The 25,677-nt window shown below is 40.6% G+C and overlaps 1 protein-coding gene across 1 annotated transcript in view; it reads right to left on the bottom strand.

The window, feature by feature from the left end:
• The window catches only part of LOC311520862 (uncharacterized protein), a 113,255-nt gene extending 87,979 nt beyond the window's left edge, over positions 1–25,276 (bottom strand). Inside the window, exons 1-6 of the mRNA XM_084628731.1 lie at positions 25,107–25,276; positions 24,341–24,455; positions 17,948–18,027; positions 10,868–10,993; positions 8,038–8,099; positions 6,578–6,728 (exon numbers count right to left, since the gene is read on the bottom strand). Coding sequence (XP_084484857.1) covers positions 6,578–6,728; positions 8,038–8,099; positions 10,868–10,993; positions 17,948–18,027; positions 24,341–24,455; positions 25,107–25,173 — 601 coding nt within the window. The 5' untranslated portion in view covers positions 25,174–25,276. The remainder of the gene's footprint in view (positions 1–6,577; positions 6,729–8,037; positions 8,100–10,867; positions 10,994–17,947; positions 18,028–24,340; positions 24,456–25,106) is intronic.
• Positions 25,277–25,677: the final 401 nt, after the last annotated feature.

Below are 25,677 nucleotides of genomic sequence, written 5' to 3'. Positions count from 1 at the left end.
AGCACCGTAGTGTCCAGGAAGTGGATCTCTTGTTTGGACTGGTCCAGGCTGAGGTTGATGGTGGGATGCAAACTGTTGAAATCATGGTGGAATTCCTCAAGGGCTTCTTTTCCATGGGTCCAGATGATGAAGATGTCATCAATGTAGTGTAAGTAGAGTAGGGGCATTAGGGGATGAGAGCTGAACTTGTGTTTGCCATGTGGAGTTGAAAAATCTTCCTAATAGGTTTTCCAACTTTCCTTTCTAGAGTTTAGTTCCTGATGCTATACACCATATGCACAGCAGAGATAAGATAAAACAAACACACGAAGAAAAACCCTGAGTAGAAACTAAGCTGATTCATGGCTAGTTGGTTAGTTCAGTTACCTCATACATGAAATCCTACAATACAATTCAAAGATTTTACAGATAGTACTGATGGCTTCATCTGGAAATGCAAGCCCCTATGGCTACACAACAGTTATAAACATCACAGCTTCTCCATCAAGTTGCAAAGACCATTCATGACAGCTGTTGCTTCTTTAAAAGAACAATACACTTAGTTCCTAGAACATTTGTTCAGCATCACTGAAATGCAACACTCAACTACGTCTAATGGCCCACCTTTGTTTGTTCAAGGTGTAAGTATTTGCCTTGGAGTTCACCGTGGGAATGTGACATAAGCCGAGAAACAGGCGTCTACAGCAGGTGACCTACAGCTTTGTTTGCCTCCCCAGTCACAGCCTTGAGTTTGTTCTTTTTTTAGAAGTCTCTTTCTTTGTTAAATGTCTGGCATTTAGTTCATTCAGTGCTTTTTGTTGTTGTTGTTTTAACTATGTATCTATCTTTATGGTTAGCTTTTGGATAAAAGTATGCTGGATCAGTTATTTTACCCGAAGGAAATTCTGAGTGTGACTGGGATTCCTTTGTTTAAAGGATATAAAAATCCAGATATGAACTACTACTACTGATAACAGGATACAGAATTTTCCATGGCTATCCAGGTCACTGGTTCAAATTAGGCCCTAGTCAGCAGTGAATGAAAAGTAATCATATTTCTGTGGAGCACTTCTTTACAAAGATTAACTAATTAATGCACAAAACACCTTTGGAAGTGACACCTACATATTATCCTCTTTACTCAGATGGAAAAACAAAAACATGATGGATGGGATCCACAAAAGGATTTAGGCATTGCAATGCTGAGCTTCATGGTGCTTAACTTTTAGGCAACCAAAAAAATCACAAGAACAACACTGTGATCCACAAAGCCAAGTTAGGTGCCTAGGCTCCCTATACAATGAACAGGGAGATATAGGCATCTAAGAATGCAATCCACAAAAGCCAGTGCATTAGGCGGGGAGCCTGTACCCAAAGGGAGGTGCTGAGGAGATGGGTGTGCGCACTAAGCCCTGCCTCTCTTTCAGAGATAGGCCCCTAAGTCTGGGCTGCAGGGAGGCACCTAGCTCTTCTTAATGATCCACAAATGGGAACCCATTTGGAGTCAGGCCGCTCAAGTGCTTAAGGTGTTTTTTTGGGACTGAATTAGGCACTCCACCACACAAAATGGTTGGAGAAGGTGGTGGTGCTACCCACCTGATTACTTTTAGCCCAGTGGTTATACCTCACCAGGGAGGTTAAAGACCCTGCCCAGACCCCCTGTTTTAACCACTCATTCATTATTTATCCACAGGTCAACAGCTTCAGCAGGAAAGACTGAGGGAGCCCCATATCAGAACATGCCATAGCCCAGTAGTTAAAGCACTCTCTTGAGAGATAGGAGACCCCAGGTCAAATCATTTCTCCCCCTCTGGCAGAGAGCGAAACTGAACCTGGGTCTCCCACATTGAAGATGAGCCCACTAACCACAGAGCTAAACGTTTTAAGGTGCATACCACTATCACCTTCTCGATTTTGAAAGGGACATAATACTGCTACTCCTCCTAGAGTTTGAAATGAGACCCAATCCAGTAGGCATGCTCAGAGGCAGCCTACCAGATCAAGCCCCCAGGGCATGTGACTTTGGTGGCCAACTACCTGTCTTTCCCTGGTTTATGGCACTTAGGCAGCAGATAGTAATCCAGCTGCCTAGAGGGAGGCAGCACTGCGAATGCCTAGAGGCAGGAACTTACGCTCCTAGGGAAAACTGAATTCTAAAAACTTAGGTGCCAAGTGCATTTAGGCTCCTACAGGGTTCAGTGAGAGTTTTGTGGCTCACAATGGAGTTAAAACGGGGACCTTCATAGATCCCAACCAAAGGAACTTCCCTAAAGTCACAAAAAGCTCATTTCACTCTGCAATCATACAGGGTCAAATTCTACACTGAGGAAACGGGTGCAGCTCAACAGGCTTTAAAGGTACTGCACTCATTCGCCCATACCATTTATGGAGTAAGGGCCGTAGCAATTAGCCCAGAGATAGTATAATCTTACAAAATATATTGGTACTTAACTACCAGTATCTTCTTGTTTTCAGTGTGATCAGGTAATCAGAATCAGTAAAGCCACTTGGATACAAATATCCGTTATTAATGACATTTTGCTCAGGCAGTCTGTTCTTTTGAAACAATAGATGCCATTTTATCAATTTTTGTTCACACTGTTGTGTGAGCATAAACTCAACCACAATTTGCTTGGATCACTGAATGTAGGAATAATGATGGTATCTGGAGCAAGTACATGGACAGCATATCAAGGTGAACTTAGAAATAGAGAGGGCACCTTGCAGGAACTAAGTTATCAAAGATAAGCATGACAGAATTTTCCTTTACAGAAACACTTCTTGAGCACTTACCCTATTGAAAAATTCCAAGCAGGGTAATTTATGACCCAGACATGGACAAAGCACAAATAAAAGGCAATTATAATCCCAAAATTAAAAACATGTCATTTTTAAGTCAGAGAATTAAAATAAATTACAAAGATGCTGACATCAGGCATAATAATATGGTTTTGGAAAATCTTTGCCTTTTTTTTTCTTTTTTGTTATAACTTTTCAAAACATTTTAAAAACGTTTTTAAAATACAACAGTAATATATTTTAAAACAGCGACAAAAAGTATCATACAAAGTTTCCATCACAAGTTATCATTGACTTGACCTACAATATTTTGTGAAACTGAAAAATTTCCCCCAGTGTTTCTATTGAGCAGCTTGTCTTGTAACATTATAGTTACCCCTCTGCTTGGAGAAATTCCAAATGGAATTATGGAATGATATTGTCTTTTTCACAGTGGTTAAGAACATCTGACAGGCCAAGGCTGAATTTAAATGTCCAAAAACAAAGCAGAGCATGTCAAAAGTCTCTTTTGTGTGTGATATATGGTTTACTCTGCACACAAACTACTGAAATAAAAGGGATAACTGGTGCAAACAGGTAGGGCCACAATTACACATCACAAATGAAATCATTACACTTTAACTACAAATTGCAAGTAAGGGTATAGAATCATAGAAGATAAGGGTTGGAAGAGACCTCAGGAAGTCATCTAGTCCAACCCTCTGCTCAAAGCAGGACCAACCCCAACTAAATCATCCCAGCCACGGTTTTGTCAAGCTAGACCTTAAAACCCGCTATGGATGGAGATTCTATCACCTCCCTAGGTAACCCATTCCAGTGCTTTACCACCCTCCTAGTGAAATAGTTTTTCCTAATATCCAATCTAGACCTCCCCCTCTGCAACTTGACACCATTGCTCCTTGTTCTGTCATCTACGACCACTGAGAACAGCCTAGCTCCATCCTCTTTGGAACCCCCCTTCAGGTAGTTGAAGGCTGCTATCAAATCCCCCCTCACTCTTCTCTTCTGCAGAATAATTAAGCCCAGTTCCCTCAGCCTCTCCTCGTAAGTCATGTGCCCCAGCCCCCTAATCATTTCCACTGCCCTCTGCTGGACTCTCTCCAATTTGTCCACATCATTTCTGTAGTGGGGGCCCCAAAACTGGATGCAATACTCCAGATATGGCCTCACCAGCGTCGAATAAAGGGGAATAATCACTTCCCTCGATCTGCTGGCAGTGCTCCTACTAATACAGCCCAATATGCCGTTGGCCTTCTTGGCAACAAAGGCACACTGTTAACTCATATCCAGCTTCTCGTCCGCTGTAATCCCCAGGTCCTTTTCTGAAGAACTGCCACTTAGCCCGTCGGTCCCCAGCCTGTAGCAGTGCATGGGATTCTTTCGTCCTAAGTGCAGGACTCTGCACTTGTCCTTGTTGAACCTCATCAGATTTCTTTTGGCCAAATCCTCCAATTTATCTAGGTCACTCTGGACCCTATCCCTACCCTCCAGTGTATCTATCTCTCCCCCCAGCTTAGTGTCATCCGCAAACTTGCACAGGGTACAATCCATCCCATCATCCAGATCATTAATGAAGATGTTGAAGAAAACCGGCACCAGGACGGACCCCTGGGACACTCCACTTGATACCGACTGCCAACTAGATATCAAGCCGTTGATCACTACCCGTTGAGCCCGACAATCTAGCCAGCTTTCTATCCACCTTATAGTCCATTCATCCAATCCATACTTCTTTAACTTGCTGGCAAGAATTCTGTGGGAGACCGTACCAAAAGCTTTGCTAAAGTCAAGGTATACCACATCCACCACTTTCCCCATATCCACAGAGCCAGTATCTCATCATAGAAGTCAATCAGGTTGGTCAGGCATGACTTGCCCTTGGTGAATCCATGTTAACTGTTCCTGATCACCTTCCTCTCCTCCAAGTGCTTCAAAATGGATTCCTTGAGGACCTGCTCCATGATTTTTCAAGGGACTGAGGTGAAACTGACCTGTCTGTAGTTCCCCGGATTCTCCTTCTTTTTTTAAAGATGGGTACTATATTTGCCTTGGAAAAAGGGGTCTTTTCCCTTCTCCTCTCCCCAATGTACATTATGGGATAAATTTTGTTTTGGCCTCCATACATGCAGACATCAGTAAAGAGAAGAAAATTGCTTGAAAAGTAGTACATCTCTACAAACAAGGGCCAGAGTTCCTATTTACATTAGTTTGGGAAACAGCTGAAACCCATCTGCATCTGTTCCTTACCATTGCTGAGCAGCAGAGAGAGAAAGAGAAAGTCTTGGCAAAAATAGATATATTACCTCCGCCAGGCTCCTTCAGCACAAACCCTGCACAACTTATTCCATCTAGAAGATTGAATATGTCCATCCAGAAAACTAAGCCTGCTTCTTTTCCCCTCCAACCTCACTACCAACTAGTAAGGTCCTGGCTGGTTTGGAGCAGTTCATTGGACTAAACATCTCATCATGATAGGGGCTGATGCAGCTCTCCTTGAAGTCTATGGAAAGACAATGAGAGTTGGATCTTACCTTTAAATCATGCTACAAGAATGTGAAATGCTTCCAGGAATTAACATTTTGTACCTTAAAACTTAATGGTATTTCTGTGGTATTTGTATGAGGGAGAATATGCAAATGTTCACCATTTTGTCACTTTAGTACTAGTTTTTTTTAATATACCAGAACAGATACTAAACATTAAGGGCTAGTTACATGCCAAACTCAATGTGTAAGATTCAGCTGTTTTGAGTTATTTCACACACATACAAGTTATTTCAAACACATAGAGGAAACGTATTTTCTTTTCTCCTTTTCATAACTGAAAGGTCAAACGTCTTTTTGCTCAAACTTGCCAAAATATTCACCTCTGTACAAAGATCAAAACATGGAAAATGTATGTCCCTAAGGTGAATATTTTAATTAGTTATGGCCTTTGAAAATGCTGAGCTAGCAAGGAAACAGTTTGCAACCTAAACTTTGACACTTACTTCCTTTCGTATTTAAAAAAAGTATATGCACCACAGTTCTTAGGAACACTTATAGCTGTTTCTCTTTAGCAATGGGTTTGGGCCACAAAGTTTAGATCCGGCTCAGAACTTGTTTGGGTTCTTCCAATTCAGGGTTTTGGGTCAGTATCCATCTCTAATTTCAGTATACATATTCAGTGAATTAGTCTGTTCTCTTTCAGGAGGAGATGCCATTTTGATGACACTTCAAAGCAAGGATTCAGTTTAATTCAAAGTACAGTAGGTTTGAGAGACAGCAGCCCCATTAGAAAGCAATTTGACTCTATTCTAAATTATCAAGTTTTTTAAACAATTTGTTTAATTTAGCATTTGATTTAATCATTGTTAAATCAACTATTTTCTTTTCAATCATAGATCTTAATTTATAATTCCAAAGCTTCATAATTTCCAGTGCCTTCACAGTTTTCTTTACACTGGTAAATGTATACTGTTTGCAAGGTAGCATGATGACCATCAGCTAACATTTTCAAATGCTGAAGGCAATTCTTTCAATTCAACTTTGTAGGAAACAGACATCTTCCAAACTGATTGGTAATTATCATTTTTATTTTATTTTAGACATTTTTATAAACAATTTTAGTGATTTACTCCTCTGTGTAGTTCAACACAGAAATCTCTGTTCCTGCTGCTATTGCCTGTATCCTGGACCCTAGGATATTTTTGATATAACACTAGAGATTTCCTTTATACTGGCATTCTTAGTTACCTTGGAGGACCTTCCTTTCTTTCTGCTTACTGACCATTACTAGCTAGGTATTTTAAAGTACTTACAAAAGGACTCATCCCTCACAAGCTGGTGGAAATGGTGGCAGACTTGGGCAACCTGAGAAAGCTCTTTATGGGAAAACAATGAGAAGATGCATAGCCACAGTTCATCAGGAAGAAGCAGCCACAGTGAGAGGTCACTCTCACGTTTACTATCCTAAAAACAAATCAAAGTAACATGCTATTACAAGGAACAGCGAACAAATACAATGCATTTTCTTGCTGACAGCTAACTCCCGTCCATGCCAAACAGTAAAATAAACAAATCAGATTCAGGTACCGAAGAGAAGAACATTTTCTTCTGTTTCACTGGCAAGCAAAGTGAGAGGAGACTTTAATGCAAGGTGACAGTCTATTTCTCCTCTTCCATTTCCAATCTGAGGCATCAGAACCATGTATTTTTTAATTTTACCCACCTGGATTTTGGGTTAGCTGGCCACAAAATCTGGGGCTTAGCCTGCTGGTCAGAAGGAATGGGGATCTAGCATTCTGATCAGCCACACCCTTATTAGCCAGCTCAGTTTATCAATACAACTTTCTGAATAATAATAATAACAACAATAATTCCAGATCTGGAATCTGTTGGTTCTGCTTAGCTCTCCCAAGTTCGAAACACAGCCTGGAACACACTTACGCCACTTTGAGGACACATGAAGAAAATGACCAACCACCTCTCATTTTTTTAAGTGCTTCCTATGGTTTGCAGACATAGGGCCAGATTGGCCTCTACACAGGAAAAGTACAGGAGACAGGAAAACTCAATGTATAAAAATCTTATAACATTTACACAGCATTGACCTGTATGGGCAGAGATTTGACTCCATACGCCCACAAATCCCCTGAACAACAGTGCTTTCTGGTACCACACCCTCCATGATGACAGAGCTTCTGAAGAACAATGTTTTCCCTTAGGAATGTACTAAACTTCACCATGTTACTTTTATTTTATAAAACTTCACCAGAGTTGTCATTCAAGGTAGCCGTAGATGGGCTTCAATCCCCATCTCTTCTACAAAATTCTCCATCTGAATGCCAATAAGACTTTTTGTCTGCAGAATAGAGAGTCTTTTTATTACCTAACAACTCAATTTTAAGACAAGTCTCATAAAAGCTCTCCAGTTCTCTCTTTTTCAAAATATAGTTATAAAATTACCATTTTGCTGTTCTTACAGCAGATACATCATTAATAGAAATTTGTTCACATTAGAAAACAGATTCAAATGACCAGATTAAATAAAGTACTACAAACTTTTCTAAAAAAGGTAAATAAATACATAAAGAAGTTACTGCTTTGATGAATTTGGCTCTGGGTTATTAAGGCCTGATCCAGAAGGTGGAATATTTTGGGCAGACAAGATCCTTTATTTGTAAAGACCGGATTTGTGGTTAGTATAAAAAATAGATTTCAAAATTCTGAAACACCAGCATGTTTCATATACAGCTAAGGAGCTGATGCAGACACTTACCCAATTTACTGTTTCCTCAAAACCTTGAAATGTACTTTTGCAAGGTTGCTTGGAGTCAGTGCCTGGGTGAAAGAGAAATTATTCTGGAATCCCAGAGCTACATGAAAGTCTGTTTGTTTGGTAATAGAGAGCAACATATGAGGAAAAGATGAAGCAATATTTCCATTTGGCCATACTATAAATAATCAGAATGACAGAAATTAGAGATGAAAAAGACCTGGTAAGGTATTTAGTTTACCTCCTGTTAGGGCAGGATTCTTCCCACCTGCCTTTAATGTAAAACAAACAAACAAACGCAGCAGCCACATATAGAAAAATATATTTGGTGGTTCTACGTATCAGTATCTTGGCAGTAGCACCAGATTTTCAAAAGCTGGCCTCCCTTTTTATGACTGCAAATTATGGGGGCAAGTAGTTGCACGCATAATTTTGTGCCATAATTATGTGTGTGTGTAATTATTTGGGCACAAACATTGTCATATGTACGTCTGAGGAGCAATTCGATCATTAGACATCCATGTAACCTTAACGTAACTATGCTGACAATTTTACAGGTGAAAAAAAAGAGGCTGATGAAGGCAGGAAGCAAATGCTGGTACTTAATCTCTAAAACTAACCTAAACACAGAACTAGATAACGATATTCCCATATTAGTAGGAGGATAGATTTCGTGGCTTTAACAGCTCTTTTCCATCTCTAATATATCAGGCATTCCAACGGAATAATGTGTTTTTGGCAAATATTCAAATCAAACTTTTTTCTGTCTTGGTGAGTGGTACAATTATTAATTGAATTACATTAATTTTTTCTGTCACTACAGCTGCTAACAGACCAGTTGCCTTATACTCACTATACATTAAAAAAATAATCAAACATTTGTCAGTACAAAGGCCACTCACTAGAAAGCCTTTTAATCTATGCAATGTCATACACTATTCTAAATACATTATTAGCATCTTTTAGAAAAGCAAAAATGGTTGAATGCCAAAACTGTAATGCCACTGCTGACACACTGATTGTCTTTGTACGTGGAACACCATATCATCAGATAGAGATTCAAATGAACCATAGCTGCAAGTATTCATTTCAAGAGACTATTAAGAGTGCAAATGTCTGCTATATTTCTATTTTAGACACAAGTTATGTAAATAGTTATGCAATCAACCAACACATAAATAGCTGCCTATCCTGATTACTAGGGAGCACCTTAATACTAGGCACTGATGCTCAACAGTGAGTTACAAGACAAAGCTTTATGGATCACATCTACACTAAATGAGCATTCACATAGCATTGAATAAATTCCCAAACTCTTGTCCCATCATTCAGTGTACCACTTCGGATAGATTTTTTGAAGGCAGACTCTTCTTTGGCTGGTCAGGAACTGGAAGAAGCAACCCCCAGCGCATTATGAGTAGACAAAACAGATTTGATTTATTCAGATGTCCTCAACTGGCTAAAAATCAAATAAAAATACTTCACAAAAAGCACTCCTTATACCGTAATCATCTGCACAGATTAGTGCTGTGTTTGTTAAATAATGTTCACACTAGAAAGAACATTCACCAAAACATGCAATTTTCTCTGCTACTTTGGATGAGCACAGGAAACTCCCTTACTCTCAATTTTGCAGTTATAAATCTGTGGAGCCATAAATATCCCCAGGATATTTCTGTTCTGCTTGCATGTAACATACCCTTGTTCAGTTTTATGGATCTCTTGACTGGCCTATTTACATTTCACTTGCCTTTAATTGAGGTCCACGCTGTTAGGCTCAGAAAAGCCTTTTAATACTCCAAAGAAATGCTCTTTATGCAGCCAGTAAATTCATTCTCTTGTTTATTTTTAACATTTTAAAGGGTGTTTATTAAAGCCATTGTCATGGAATGGGTCTCTGAAGAGTGACCACTTATTTTTAAAGGAAGGTGATCTGTTTATCCTCTGGAAGACATTGATTTCTACCTTGAATTTCCGAAATCATTTTGTTCATTTAGGATGTAATGTAACCATGTTATATCAGGCTGTGATGTTGTTAGAATTTCCATGGCAGAGTCAGGCCTGACGATATTTACTGGAGGTCTCCAAGGAAAGCCAAAGGTGCTGCAGGAAGTGGTACTGGCAATTTACAAGAAGCCATTTCCCTTCTAAATCAGGACTGTCCCAATGTCCAAACACACTGTAAAGAAGCATTGTGATGATAGCACTGATGTCTTGCAGATGAGATACAAACCCATGGTCCTGACTATTTCTGGTTATTAAAGATCTCAGCATTTTCACAAGAGAGGGACTGCAATGAGAGTCAAGGGCTCTCAGTACCTCTCCAAAAGGTGTTTGTTACCTTCCAGAATCAGTCCTCACACTAGATCTGATCAGAGAACATACACATATTACATAAGACAAAAGAAACTGGGGAAGTAATGATCTTACAAATTACAGTTGGGGAGTTAATTTTTTTAAAATATTTGTTTTTATCTTGCTGTTCTTCCCTACTGTTTAAATTATCCCTAATGTAAATTATTTTCAAATTCTCTAATCTGCATTGTTCCAGTTTATTGACACTTCGAGCTACAGTTTCTTTTTAATTTTCAGGTCAGCATCTGTTGATTATCACTCAGCTTTAGTTCCCTGGATAGAGTAAGCACCTGGAGAATGCAAAAGGAAGGTAGGTAAATGGGAACGAAGGTCAAAAGTGATTAAAAGGAACATAGTGAATACACATGAACACAAAAATTACATGAAACAATTTACACATCGTTCCTGTGCATATCCTAATAAAAGCTTTATGGCCTGTTAACATGCTTAACAAATATGTGCATACATTTTTACTTACAAGCATTAGCAGTCTTCACAAAAGCTACTGATGTGGTTTGATAATTAGGTGGTTTCTGCTGGGCTTTTGTAGATGTGGTAGGTTTTGGGAGAGGATATGCCTTCATCTGTCTGGAATTGACACAACCTACAGAAAGGAGGAAAGTTTTGATAATACTATAGAAGTAAGAGGTAGAAATTAATTATTAGATTATGAAATCCCCAATCCTAGTGCTCTACATGCCACAGGGATGCTACAGCTACAGGGCAAAATTCTCTGGTGTAACTGCCTGTGACAGATATGGCAATTTCCTGCAATATCCTTGAAAACCTTATTTAATTAAGTTTAAGTATCTTTGGCGTCCATTGTATTAAATGCAAAGGTTATATATTATTGTGGACCTAGATGATCAAAGGACTATACTGAACAATGTGGCAGACAAGATGTGGGACAATACAGATGAAGTCGATTTCCTGGAAAATATTTAAGAGGTGATGCATGCAAATTCTCCACCCCAGGTTATGCAAACACCCAGCCTTTCTAAGCTATGCTCTGAGGAGTGGGCTTTTGTCTGCTGATTACCTGTCACATGAGGTCAAGATCAAGGCCCCAAGCTGTATAAAGGAGAGTGATCTATTCCTGCAGGTGCTTGTTCTGAGCTAAGGCTGTTATGAACCACAAAAGAAACCCTATATGGAGTTTGAATGACTGACTCCTACCAGAGCCTTTGTGATCTCTGGTAAACTGTAGATTCTTTATTGTTTCAATATGTTTTCTCTGTAATGCTTTCACCTGAAGAATAAATGTGCTTGCTTATAACAAGCTGTGTGGTAACTCATAACTATTGGCAATTACATTGCTCATAGCCTTTTGAAGAGAAAGCAAAGTGCAGAACTTGCCTGTTTAGGCAGTCAGACTCGCTAAGAATATCAAAGTGTAGGCAGAGATCTGTGCCTGGAAAACCCTGGTTAGAAGGGAGAGAGATGTGGGTCTCTGCCCAAGAGAAGTGACATCTGAGGAGCTGGGAATCTAGAGTGGAATGAGTTCTTGCCTCAAATACATTAGACCTTGATTAAGCAAAGTACTTGAACACATGCCTAATTTTAAGGAAACAAGTAGTCCTACTGAATTGACCCATGCTGCCTCAGGACCTTACATGACAATGCAAAGCACACCTCTTTGCACAGGCCATCCCCCTATAAAATAGCCTCAACATGGCCTATCTGGCTTTCTTGGCTTCACTGGCTTTCTTTGCCCAAAGATGTCTTCCCTAAAGCATCCAAAAAGATGCAAACTAATGGAAGGAAAAAGGACAAATAATCAGCTACTCTTTATCTCTCCATCTAGATTCTCAGTTGCACCCATCTTCATAGCATCTGAGTGGATGGCTAGGGAGTAACTATCTCTAGTCTTTGCCCAGATACTTCTGCAGATTAAAAATATCTAGTTGATAGGCAAAGTAGAAATATATAGCTAGATAGCTACTCAAAATAGAATGTGGAGGAATGGCAAACAAGAATGAGGGAACATAGACCTTTTGATCCCAAACCCGACAGCTTACTCCTCTATCACCTTAATTAAATCAGATAGGTATTAGTATCTTGTACGTTAGGTTATGATTTGCTAGGAAAGGAAGAAGCCAAATTTAAATATCAGTCACGAGAAATATAGATGAAGAGAAGCACCATATGAAACCAGATACTACAGCCAAAAAACAACAGAGGGACTAGGAGAAATACTACTGTACTTCTTTATGAAACTGCTATTACTGAATCACTGTATGATGAGCTAAGAAAGGCACGCTGGCAACTGATTGCACTTCTTGAGCATTCATCCCCTCATGACCCTGAAACATTTCCAGTTAATATGGGATGGATTTCTAGCACCATACCAGCTTATGTAACAGATCTAAATTGAAAGTCTAATTTGTGCGCTTATCATGAGGCTATGTACTCTTACGTACCAAAGCAAATTTTATGCAGATATCTACTGATAGGATCATGTCTCATAAATCAGTTTTCCTGCAGACCAAAAGTCAAGCAAGCAGAACAACAAGAAAGAAGTTTAACAACATATAAATCTGAGTATTATTTTCTCAGTGAGTCTTTCACTGAGCTATTGAGATAACAAGAAATGATGCAAGACTATCATTCTGCAGAAGGCTTGTGATCACCTACAACAGAAAATCAAATAATGTAAAAAGAGATTATTTCATGACAAAAACTCTTATTTTCAGAGTGCACTGCCTCTACAGAGGTGGGGCCTCCTCGACTAAGAGAGAAGGGTTAACCCCTGCTGTACCAGTGCATGGCTGATACACCCCATCACAGTCCTGTATCAGCCATTCCATTATCTTGCTTGGATTGATGTCAGACTGACAGGCCTATAACTGCCCATGTCAGCCCATTTGCCCTTTTTAAATATTGGCACTTTAGCTTTCTTCCAGTCTTCTGGAACTTCCCATTGTTGTAAGACTTAATGAAAATCAGCAGTAATGGTCCAGTGAGCTCCCCAGCCAGCTCTTTTAAAACTCTTGGGTGAAAGTTATCCAGACCTCCTGATTTTAAAATGTCTAACTTTAGTAGCTGATGTTTAACATTCTCCTGAGATACAAGTGGTATTAAAAAAGTGTTATCACATGATATTACTGCATCATTTTTTCCTCCCAAATACAGAACAGAAATATTTATGAACACTTCTTCCCAGTTACATCCCTGTAAACTTTCCCTCTCCTACCCTCTGTCTCCTTTGTAGGGTGGGCCCTTAAAGGGGCAATAACCCCTTTTTCTTCTGGACCCACTCACTGTGGTGAAAGCATTTTATGAAAATTTGAGAGTGTAGATTAGATTAGTCCCTGCATTGATCAGACTGATTCACTTAAAACAGGGGTCGGCAACCTTTCAGAAGTGGTGTGCCGAGCCTTCATTTATTCACTTTAATTTAAGGTTTCGCGTGCCAGTAATACATTTTAACGTTTTTTAGAAGGTCTCTCTCTATAAGTCTATACGTTATATAGCTAAACTATTGTCGTATGTAAAGTAAACAAGGTTTTCAAAATGTTTAAGAAGCTTCATTTAAAATTAAATTAAAATGCTGATCTTACGCCGCCGGCCCGATTAGCCCGTTGCCAGCTTGGGGTTCCATTCACCTAGGCTGGCAGCAGGCTGAGCGGGGCCTGTGGCCGGGACCCTGGCTGGCAAGGGGCGGGCTGGCAGCCAGAACCCCAGACTGGCAGTGGGCTGAGCGGGGCCAGCAGCCGGGACCGCAGACTGGCAGTGGGCTGAGCGTCTCAGCCCGCTGCCACTTAGCCTGCTGCCGGTCTGGGGTTCAGTCCGCCGGCTCCTGCCAGCCAGGGTTCCAGCTGCCAGCCCCGCTCAGCCCGCCGCTAGTCTGGGATCCCGGCCCTGCCCACATAGAGTGGGTACCTTCTCCCTGGTTCTAGCCCATTGTCTTCCTCTCTCTCTGCACTGACAGAGGGTGGGAGTGCACTGAGCACAGGGCTGGGGGTGAAGGAGCGGGCTTGAGGTTGGGGTGTAGGGTCTGGCCAGGAGCTAGAATGAGGGAGGGGGCTCAGAGTTGGGGTTTGGGTGTGGGGTGTGGAGTGCTTACCTGGGCAGCTCCCATTTGGTGCAAGGGGTGTAGGTGGGAATGTGGGGGGTGAGAGGGGATGCAGGAGCTCCTGTTTGGTGCTCAGGGTGGGGGTGGGAATGTGGGGGATGCAAGAGTCAGGACATGGGGTATGAGGGGGCTGGGTACATGTGGGAGGTGCAGAAGTCAGGGCAGGGGGCATGTGAGGGGGGTGTAGGAGTCAGGGTATGGGGGGCTGGGTATGTGTGGGGGGTACTGGAGTCAGGGTTGGGGTCGTGGGGGGTGCAGGGGTCAGGGCAGGAGGCTGGGGGAGTGTGAGGGGGGTGCAGGGCTCAGGGCAGGGGGCTGGGGTGTGTGTGAGGGATGCAGGGCTCAGGGCAGGGGGCTGAGGTGTGGGGGGGGCGTAAGAGTAAGGGCAGAGGGCTGGGCGTGTGAGCTAGGGTCTTGGGGGTGTTCCCAGCCCCCGCCCAGAGTGGCTCAAGACAAGGGGCTGGAGGGGATATGCCCCCCTTCCCCAGGCCCCATCCCCATCTCTTCTCCACCTCCTCCCCGGAGCAGCGAGTGCGCTGTGGCTCCACTTCTCCCTCTCCCTCGCAAGGGCCATCAGCTGATCGGCGGCGGGGAGGGAGAGGAGGAGAGGCAGAAACCCAGCATGCTGGGAGAAGAGGCGGGGGAGGGGGAGAGCTTGCTTGCTCTGCAGCAGCAGCCGGCAGAACCGAGCTTCTTCATCCTGCCCCCCCCGGGGGGGGGGGGGCAGCGCGAAAAAGAGGGACTGGGGCAGGCAGGATTTTTAATGACACACTGCTGCTGCCGGGGTCCCGGCCTGGGTTCAGCAGCGGGCTGAGCGGGGCTGGTGGCTGGGACTCGGCAGGCAGCAGTGTGCCATTAAAAATCAGCTTGCGTGCCATCTTTGGCATGTGTGCCATAGGTTGCCGACCCCTGCTCTAAGGTGCCACAAGGACTCCTCATTATTTGTACTGGAAATGTTTCAGGGTCATGAAGGGATGAATGCTCAAGAAGTGCAATCAGTTGCCTGCTTGCCTTTCTTAGCTCATCATACGATGATTCAGTAATAGCAGTTTCATAAAGAAGATGGAGTAAAAAGGTTATTTTACCTCTGTACTTGGCACTGGTGCAACCACTGATGGAATACTATGTCTAGTTTTGGTGTCCACAGTTCAAGAAGGCTCTTGATATATAGGAAAGGATTCAGAGAAGAGCCACAAGAAGGATTAAATGATTAGAACACATGCCTTATAGTGACAGACTCAAGGAGCTCAATCTATTTATCTTAACAAAGAGATGGTTAAGGGGGTAACTTGATTACAGTTTATAAATACCTACATAGGGAACAAACATTTAATAACGGGCTCTTCAATCTAGCAAAGAAAGCTGTAACACAATCAACTGGCTGCCCACCGGAGCTAGACAAATTTCGACTGGAAACAAGGTATAAATTTATAAAACAGAGTAATTAACTATTGGAACAATTTACCAAAGGTGTGGAGGATTCTCCATCACTGACCATTTTTAGATACAGATCTGATATTTTTCTAAAAGATCTGCTCTAGGAATTATTTTGGAGAACTTCTATGGCTTGTGTTATATGGCAGGTCAGACTAGATGATCACAATGGTCCTTCTTATGACCTTGGAATCTATGAACCTAAGAAAGAGCAAGAAGCAGCTGGATGAGGTCAGCGGAAGAGGAACACTGCCCTTCTTGCTCACCAGAACTTATATATTTATATATATATATTTATAACTCACCAACCAGGCCCAGAGATTGGGCTGGCACCACGCACCCATACACCCACCCATGAAATTTGCAAAAGGACCAGTTTTCCTCATGACCCACTCTGGGCTTTATGCTAGTCGCCCTTTTTTCCTTAGGGATTGCAGGGGAGTCGGCTTCCTCACAGTAAGTCTGGGACTCGGGGGTTAGGTTCTAACATTGTAACTTAGTACATAAAACCCATGGCAAATGTCCAATGCAGGTACTCCTTAGGAAGGTATAAAGGGTTATCAGAGAAAATGTACTGGAAAAGGGTTTGAAAGAAAGCATCCCTTAAGGAGCTGAGGAACAGGAGGTTGGGACTTCTACATTTGGTACAGCAGGGAGCCAACTCCCTCCTTTTAGAGCCCCCTTTTAGCTCAGACAATGGGTGAGCAGTGGGGTATCAGCACTGGGATGGCTGGGTCCAGGTTGCAGATCATGTAGAAATGATTAAGGAATGATGATGTCCTGCACTGTAAAATTCATTGCCAGGTATTGCCAGATATTTTAAGAGAATAAACTTGCAGCCTAATTAAACTATATCCATTGCCTCCTGTCCTTCTTGCAGCAGTAGACAAGGCTCTACTTCGTATTCTTTGTTCATTTGTGCTCATCTCAGTGATGTACAGGATCCTTACGTTGAGTGATCTCGCCAATAAATGGGATAACAACAATTTGTTTTTAATGTGAAATCTACAAACTGAAAAGCACAAATAAATCAGCTCAATGTGGATAGGGCCTTCAGCAAGAGCAAATGCTTATACCAATGAAGGTGTCTCCAAGAAGATGGACAATGTGGGGGAGGGCAGAGAATCACTGGATAGATGACATGCAAGGTATTACAATAAGATATCCACATTTTTATTTGCCTTCTAAATTATTCTTCTCAGGTGAAACTCACAATACCTAATACGGGGCCATGAAAAGCCCTGTGTGTGTGATTCCAAAAGAAAGAATAAGCAAGGAGGCTCTAGATATGGTCATGGATATATCAAAACTACCAAAAATATCACAAAGTCTGCTGCTGCCTCTGCACACCCTGGAGTCAAGATTCATGGGGCTCTCCCTATAGAAGTGCAGAGGGTAAAGTTTAGTAGGTGGTTGGGTAAGTGGTAGTGGTCAATGGACCCATTAACTGTGCAGATCCAACGTGCACAGATCCTGCACAGTAAGGTTGTAGCAAGCTATGTCTGCTATTAGACCACAAAATACACTAATGGACACAGGCTGGCTGAGCAAGTGCTCCAAGTCTAGCCTCCTGGCTAGGAGAAGGGAAGATTCCATCTTTCTCAGTCTCCATATTCGTCCTCCCTGTGCAAAGCCTGTTTACTTGGGCTTTGGTGAGAGGTGTGGTGGCTACCCAAATTTCAGCCCTAGTGACTATTATCCATTTAACACATCACTTTTCTCACAAGGAAGAGAAGAGGAAAGATATGGCAGAGGGGCTCTTTAAATCCCCATAGCAGCAGATCATTTCTCCCTTTTTTCATCTGTGCTTTTAATTAAAATATTAAAAATTAGAAATAGATTTGATCCCTTAGAATACAGTTACATGTGCTATTTCAAAAGAAAGTTCAGATTCTGGAGTCTAGCCAAACTCCCCCTCCCTCTCCACTATCAAAAGTTACATGCTATACATGCATCAAACCAGATACATATTTTCATGATATTTAAAATATTAATTTTCTTTGGCATAGCATAGATCTGGTCATGTTTACTGGTTATTGATTCACATACCTGAAGGCTGAATATTTTGAGATATATAGACCATCTTCTTGCCCACATCAGCTGAGACTGGTCTCTGTACACACTGTGATCTAGATCAGGCAAACAAAAAATTGTTGGAATAGTATATTTATTTATTTCCACTTGCCCATCATCAGAGGCTAATAATATATTTAATACTATGGATTGACAAAAATAGTGCATAGCTTTGGCACTATAGCACCCGGTAAATGGAAGACAAACATGTAACTGAAATCATACCATTGCTATTTTATTAAACTTACTAGACATTTATTTAAATATATAATGTAAAACATATGTGGAGAGAATAAACATTTGATAAGATGCAGAGCTGAATCAAAGAACATGGAACCATGGTGACAGCCATATGATAAATGCTATGAACCAATTAAATAGTTTGCAGAACCTATTACATATATCCAAGGAAGGTTCTAAAAAAATTCTCTGTTAACTTGTCTGGGTTTAGAAATTTTTTAGTGGCTCTTAAAAAGAACTGTATGCTGATTCCTCCCACTAAAGTATTATTAGGAGAATATCTGAATCTTGTCATGTGTGAATTCATCCCTTTCATTATCAGACACTTCCATCACAAATTATTAATCAGATCACTTCTAATAACAACAGCTTTCCTTTGGCTAATCTGGCAAATGAAGGCAGTGAGCTTGAGTCAGATGTTCACACCTCTCATGTGTGTGCACATGAACTCTGGTAACATTAACTTTATTTCAAGAGGAGACTTTGTTTAATTTTTCCTCATTAAGTTACTGTAGAGCAAATTACTCACATATATGGAATTATACTACAAGTGCTTATTGACTCATTATTCCTTCAGTGTTAGTATAAATTGTTGCTCCTTGCCCTTGTTAAATAACTGGGAAAAATACAAGAGCCACAGTGTATAAATAGAGTTGTTTTAAAACATTAATGTTCATTTAGAAGTCAATTAGGAAATACACACATACATATTAAAATGCAGATTTTAATAAAGCATTTGATGTACTCTCTCATGACAGATTATACATAAAGTCCATTCAAATTTGTTTGGGTTTAGAGGAAAGTCACATGGAATGAAAACTGACTGAAGGAACAAAAACAAAGGGTAAAGATAAACAGCAAATTACTGAATGGAGGGAGGCATCAAGTGGGATACAACAGGGATCCAGTATTTTGTCCTGTCATATTTAAAATACTCTCTAATGATCCAGAAAAGGGAGTAAACTGAAATTAGTAAAATTCTTTCATTCAAGGAATTTGAATTTCTACAGGAACATGTAGGCACATTGGGTGAAAAGAATTATGAACTTTATCATTTCATGATCACAGCGCATGATTCTGTGGAACGGTAGTAGGGAAAACAACAGAATAAAGACAATGGACTTCAAGAAGACAAACTTTAGCAAAATCAGAGAATTGTAGCTAAGATTTGGGGGGGGGGGGAGGGATAGCTCAGTGGTTTGAGCATTGGCCTGCTAAACCCAGGGTTGTGAGTTCAATCCTTGAGGGGGCCATTTAGGGATCTGGGGCAAAGATTGAGGATTGGTCCTGCTTTGAGCAGGGGGTTCGACAAGATGATCTCCTGAGGTCCCTTCCAACCCTGATATTCTATGATTCTATGATCCCATGGGAAGCAAGTCTGAGGGCTTGTCTACACTGGCGAAAGTTGCAGTGCTGCAACGTTCTTGCTTAGGGGCATGAAAGAACACCCCCCTGAGCGCAGCAAGTTTCAGCACTGTAAAGCACCAGTGTAGACAGTGCACCGCCGTTGGGAGCCGCGTTGCAGTGATTAGACAACTAACATAGTGAACATCAGTATAAATGGGGTAGGATTTGAGGCTCAAACAGGAACGAACAAGTTAAGAATTACTCACACAAGTTAGATGTCTTACTAGGCAGGGCCTGATTAAATATATCCTAGAATACTTAAGGAACTGGCTGAAGAGATACCTGAGCCATTAGTGATTATTTTGAGAATTTGTGGAGGACAGGGGAGATCCCAGACGACTGGAAAGGGGTAAAATATAGCACCTATCTATAAAAAGGAGAATAAAGACAACCCAGGGAATTACAGACTAGTCAACTTAACCTCGCTATCTGGAAGCATAATGCAGCAAATAATCAATCAATTTGTAAGCACCTAGAAGATAAGAGTGATAAGTAACAGTCAACATGGATTTGTAAAGACCCAATCATTTCAAACCAACCTAATATCCTTCTTTGACAGGATAACAAGCCTTGCGGGTAATGGGGAATCAGTAGATTATATATATCTCAACTTTAGTAAGGATTTTGGTACTGTCTGACATGACCTTCTCCTAAGCAAACTAGGGAAATATAGCCTAGAGACAAACCTACTTAAGATGGGTGTACAACAGATTGGAAAACCGCACTCAGGGAGTAGTTCTCAATGGTTCACAGTCAAGCTGGAAAGGCATATTGAGTGGGGTCCTGCCAGGATCTATCCTGGGTCTGGTTATATTCAATATTTTCATAAATGATTTGGATAATGGCATAGAGAGAACACTTATAAAGTTGGTGGATGACGCCAAGCTTAGTGGGGTTGCAAGCACTTTGGAGGACAGGATTCATTATGAGCTTGACAAACTGCAGAAATGGTCTGAAGTAAACAGGATGAAATTCAATAAGAACAAATGCAAAGTACTACACTTGGGAAGGAATACTAAACTGCACACATGCAAAATGGAAAATGACTGCTTAGGACAGAGTACTGCTGAAAAAGATCTGGGGGCTACTGTGGATCACAGATTAAATATGAGTCAACAATGTAAAAGTGTTGCTAAAACAGCAAACATCATTCTGGGCGGTATTAAAAGGAGTGTTGTAAGCAAGACACAAGAAGTAATTCTTTCACTCTACTCAGCACTGATAAGACTTCAACTGGAGTACTGTGTCCACTTCTGGGCACCATACTTTGGGAAAGATGTGGACAAATTGGAGAACGTCCAGATGAGAGAAACAAAAATGATTAAAGGTCTAGAAAACAGGACATACCAGGAAAGACTGAAAAAAATAGCTTTGGTTAGTCTGGGAAAGAGAAGACGTGGGGGGAGGGGAGGAAACATGATTGATAACAATCACTGAATACATAAAAGGATGTTACAACAAGGAGAGTGATCAGTTTTTTTCCTTAATCATTGAGGACAGGACAAGAAGTAATGGGCTTAAATTGTAGCAAGGGAGATTTAAGATAGACATTAGGACAAACTTTCTAACAGTAAGTGCTGTTCCAAGCACTGGAACAAATTACCTAGGGAGATTGTGGAATCTCCATCACTGGAGGTTTTTAAGAACATGTTAGACAAACACCTTTCAGGGATGGTCTAGATAACACTTAGTGCTGCCTCAGTGCAGGGGACTGAACTAGATGACCTATCAAGGTCCCTTCCAGTCCTACTTTTCTATGATTCACAGCTTGGGGTGAACTCTCTTTAAATACTCTCTCATACACAATGGCTTGTTCATGATCCACCCGAGGACAGCACCAGCAATAGCAGCTGCCACCTGCTCCGTTACGCTCATGAATGAGCTACTTTGAAGAAACGTTTTAGAACTCCATTGGCCAACAAAGATTCACTGACAAAAGTGTGTGTGGGGGGGGGGGGTGAAGAAGAATGCATCATACTGGCCCTGTTTTAAACAGTCAGTTAGGGTCCAGTCCTTCTCCCATTGAAATCAATGGCTAAAGAAACAATGGGGCACATACTTCACCTCTGTTCAGATGCAGTGGAGTGAGGCCACTGCAGAATATTAGTTGCAGCTCCCTGATACTCAGCCATCCACCACCACCGCAAGTTAGAGCTTCACAGTAAGCGCCTCTACCTTTCACTACTGGTGTAGGGTCTACCAGGGACCACAAGCCAATGGAGAATAGGGCACAGCAGAACTCCACTCTACCATACCCCATCTCCATCCCACCAATCTCCCTGAATCTCTCCAATACACCCTCTGTTTCCCCTTAGAGCTGTGTGGCACAGGGGCGGCAGGCACAGGAGGTGGTGGAGAGTTCCTGTGTGTAAGGGGAGTTCTCTACTGTCCATTTCCAGCAACTTTAAGATTCCTTTGTGCAAAGTGGCTTTAGTAGACCACAGAATCCATCCCAATGGCTTCACAGGAAGCAGGGTCAGGGCCTTAACAAAGACAGAAATGAGGCAAAACATGACAGAGGACGTGGGCAAGAGCACATGCACAGATTCTTACCACCAAAGAACAAATCAATTGAAAACAAGAAAAGAGGCCCAATAGTAACTGAATCTAGATTAAAACAATTCTCTTCTTTATTGGTCCCTAGTGCTAAGAAGTTTATTAATTATGGAGAAAGCACACTTGGATTTTTACAAATAAAAAATGCCGTCCTACACAAACCAACCCAGAGCATCTGAATATTAACACAAAAACTTTTTCAGCTCTCTGCCATGAAATTATAAGAATTTAGCCCTCTTGAGTGTTTGGCCTGAATTCTCCCCAATTCTAAGTACACTTTGACTTTTTCCACTGTTTAGATGTATGCTTTTTATAATATGCTCACACCAATTCTGATAAGCTGTGAGTACTTGGTGAACGTTTTCTTCAGATAATTAAACTAGATGTTTTATAAATCTTATTTTATTTCTCTAAAAAGAAAATAAATACAAAAATAAATTAATGAAAATAAACTTTCAAAATAAATGATGCTTATTATAAGCTGGACTCCAAAAATGGGCCCAATCCTTTCAGGTACCCCACATGAATACAGAGGTTCACCCATGTGAAACCATGTCCAGGGTCAGGGAATATGAGATGTTAATGAGATTTTCCCAAGCTACGATTTATCTAGTTACTACTGGTACTATCCATTGCAGGAAGCAATAAATCAGGTTAATGGTGTAATGAGTAAGAAACAGAATTTGTTAAAACTGGAAATTTCACAGAAATGGTAGGACAACTTTTTCAAACATAGGTGCCTACATTTGGGTCCCTAAATTGGTACAATTATCATCTTTTAGACATACACAGTACAACTAAGAATTTGACTGACTAGATTGTAAATATGTAAATTTATCATCTTTTTGTTGCTGCTCTGATTTCTTTGTTATTAGCTCTATAACAGACAATGGTGCAAATTCAGTCCTGTGTTATTCTACTGAAGTCAATGCATTTACACCAGGGTGAATTTAGCGTAATAACAATAATGAAACAGTTTTGCATTTCTATAGTGCCTTTCAACCAGCAATTTAAAAGCGCTTTGCTAATTCTAATGAATTAATCCTCGTTTCTCCTGTGATGTAGGGAAATATTATTATCTCCAACTTAATTATGGGGAAAATATCGAGCCTCATGAACTTGGCCCTTTTCCACTGGGCTCCAAATCCAGGAAGCAATGTCATTGGAGTGAGCTGCATCAAAGCAGCTCCCACAGCAAACCAGCATCGCCTCCTGCGCTTGACCCTTGCTCCTGCCACTCTCTACCTGGCTTCTAGAAATTAAAATTGCTGGGCAGTCAGAGAGAGGATCCTCAAGCTCATTCCACTTGATATGGATGGTGCCACAATAAGAGCCAACCCCGCCCTCTCCCCCTACTCAATTCTCTGTTCTTGTCAGATGCCATCTGAAGGCTGCTGCCACCAGACTCCGCCTATCTGCTATATAGATATCTTTTATGTGCCCCTTTTCCCCACTGCCTCTACTTATTCTTTTCTATTCAAAAGTATTCTGTAGTGTGTCCCCAGCACAGAGTCTGATTCTCACTTATGCTAAGGCTCCTTACCTTAAAGCAGGCGTAAATGTCATTTACACTGATTTTAAGCCCCTTTACACTGCTAAACTGGTTTAAAGGGGCCTAAGTATAAGGGATAATCAGACCATAATAAATAATGTTCTGCTTAAGAGACAATAAAAATATTATTTCCCATAACAGTTTTGTATTTTCCAACCCCTTTCTTTAACCATTTGCCATCTAATAGCTGACCTGAAGGAAGAGGGGAGCACTATAAACAAATGTCTTGCCACAGACCTTATTGTGACTCCAGGGGATACTAACCATGTGAGGAGTAGACTTGTTCTTTTCCACTCAGCTGCCTTGAGAATCCCCACTGCTTGATTTGTTTCAGAAGCAATTAGAGTTGTATAATAAAAATCTTGACTTTAATTCTTTGCCAGTCTAGTGTCTCAATTCTGACTAACGTAGTTTGGCTAATTTGAGTTAAAATTAGAATGTTTCAAATTAAATTGTAACTTTAGAACAACGTACCGCAGAGCTAGAAAAAAATTGGCAAGGTTGATAAGATTAAGGATGTTGATGTCGGTATTAAAGCCCTAACTGGAGCATTTATTACAGATAATTTTTAGTGGATTGTAAATTCAAAAAATTTAAAAAAAAGATAAGCAAACCTTGGCTTCAGTTCTCCATGTGTGTAAGATGACCATGCAATGCTGGATTTCTCCCAATACCTCTTAGAACCAGTCAGTTTTGTCTGAATGCTTTTGGTTTTTGAGAGTTTCCTATCTAAAAATATGTAACAACACTAAATGTTACCAAACATTTACATATAATGAATTTATGATTTTTTTAAAATCATACGGAGTGATCTTACTTCATTATGAGTAAATTCTGACAATAAAGTATAGTACAGTAGTTCCACATTCTACTGTATTCCACAAGAAACATTTCCTAGAAAACATATATCATCTTTACTCATTGAGTCCCAAGAACAGCCTAATCAGAGCTGTTTATTTACACGCAAGTGATAAAAAGGGGCTAATAAAAGCAGTGAATTTCACAAACAGTTGTTATGTGTCATTACTTGACAGCTCTTTTTTAATGCAAAAACTAAGCATCTCAGAGCACATGAATCAATTTCAGTTAACAATGAATTAGGAACTGGAGAGATGGATGCTACTTTATCAGTGCTGAGCCATTATTATTATTATTTTTATATCAAAGGTCATAAAATTTTAGATTTACTTATAAACACCCAAAATAAATTATGATAGAGAAGAATAATTATGACAGTCAGAGAAGAATAAACAACAGGATCATGCATATATTCAACAACAGAGGATTACCACATTTCTCCTTAAAGTAATAGTTAGAAATGGTTATATATTTTACATAATTAAAAATGAACAACTTAGCAAATGTGAAAAAATTCTTTACCTATTGAAACGTGGCTTTTTTTCTGCTCTGTTTTACTGTTCAACTCAAGATTATCCAAAAGTTTCATAAAAGTAGATTCTCCTTCAGATGTGTCCTGTTATTCAAGATGGCTATTCTCTTGTTTTATGGCATCAGGATTTATATCACTAACAGAGCTTAGTTCAGTTGCTCCACAGTCACTGTGAGTTTCTTCAGTCTCCTCTTGCTCAATCACCATACCCTCAAGATGTTTGGCGATCTTTTCCTCTTTAGAGTATCCAAGGTATTCTTGGAAAGAATATGGCTGGTTTCTCTCTTTGGGATGAAGACATCTGGCCTTATTTAACTGATCCAAAACACTAATATCACAGTCTGAATATAACAGTGGCTTATCATCCCAGCATATCTTTTGGCAATCATCACTTCTTTCTCTGAGTTTGGGGAATTCCTCTGAGTTGCTTTCTGAAACATGTGAAGATTTAATGACTTGACTGAAAACATTCTTCTGCTTCTCAGTCGCATCTCCTAGGAATACTTTGGATTTATGTTCCATATTGTCTTTAGTAGACTGTGTTAATATACCTAATAAAAC

The sequence above is a fragment of the Lepidochelys olivacea genome (genome assembly GCF_965140295.1).
Source record: "Lepidochelys olivacea isolate rLepOli2 genome assembly, chromosome: 5".
In the NCBI taxonomy this organism is placed as follows: domain Eukaryota; kingdom Metazoa; phylum Chordata; order Testudines; family Cheloniidae; genus Lepidochelys; species Lepidochelys olivacea.
Note: the sequence above shows the minus strand (reverse complement) of the source record. Positions and strands in the feature narration are given on the sequence as shown.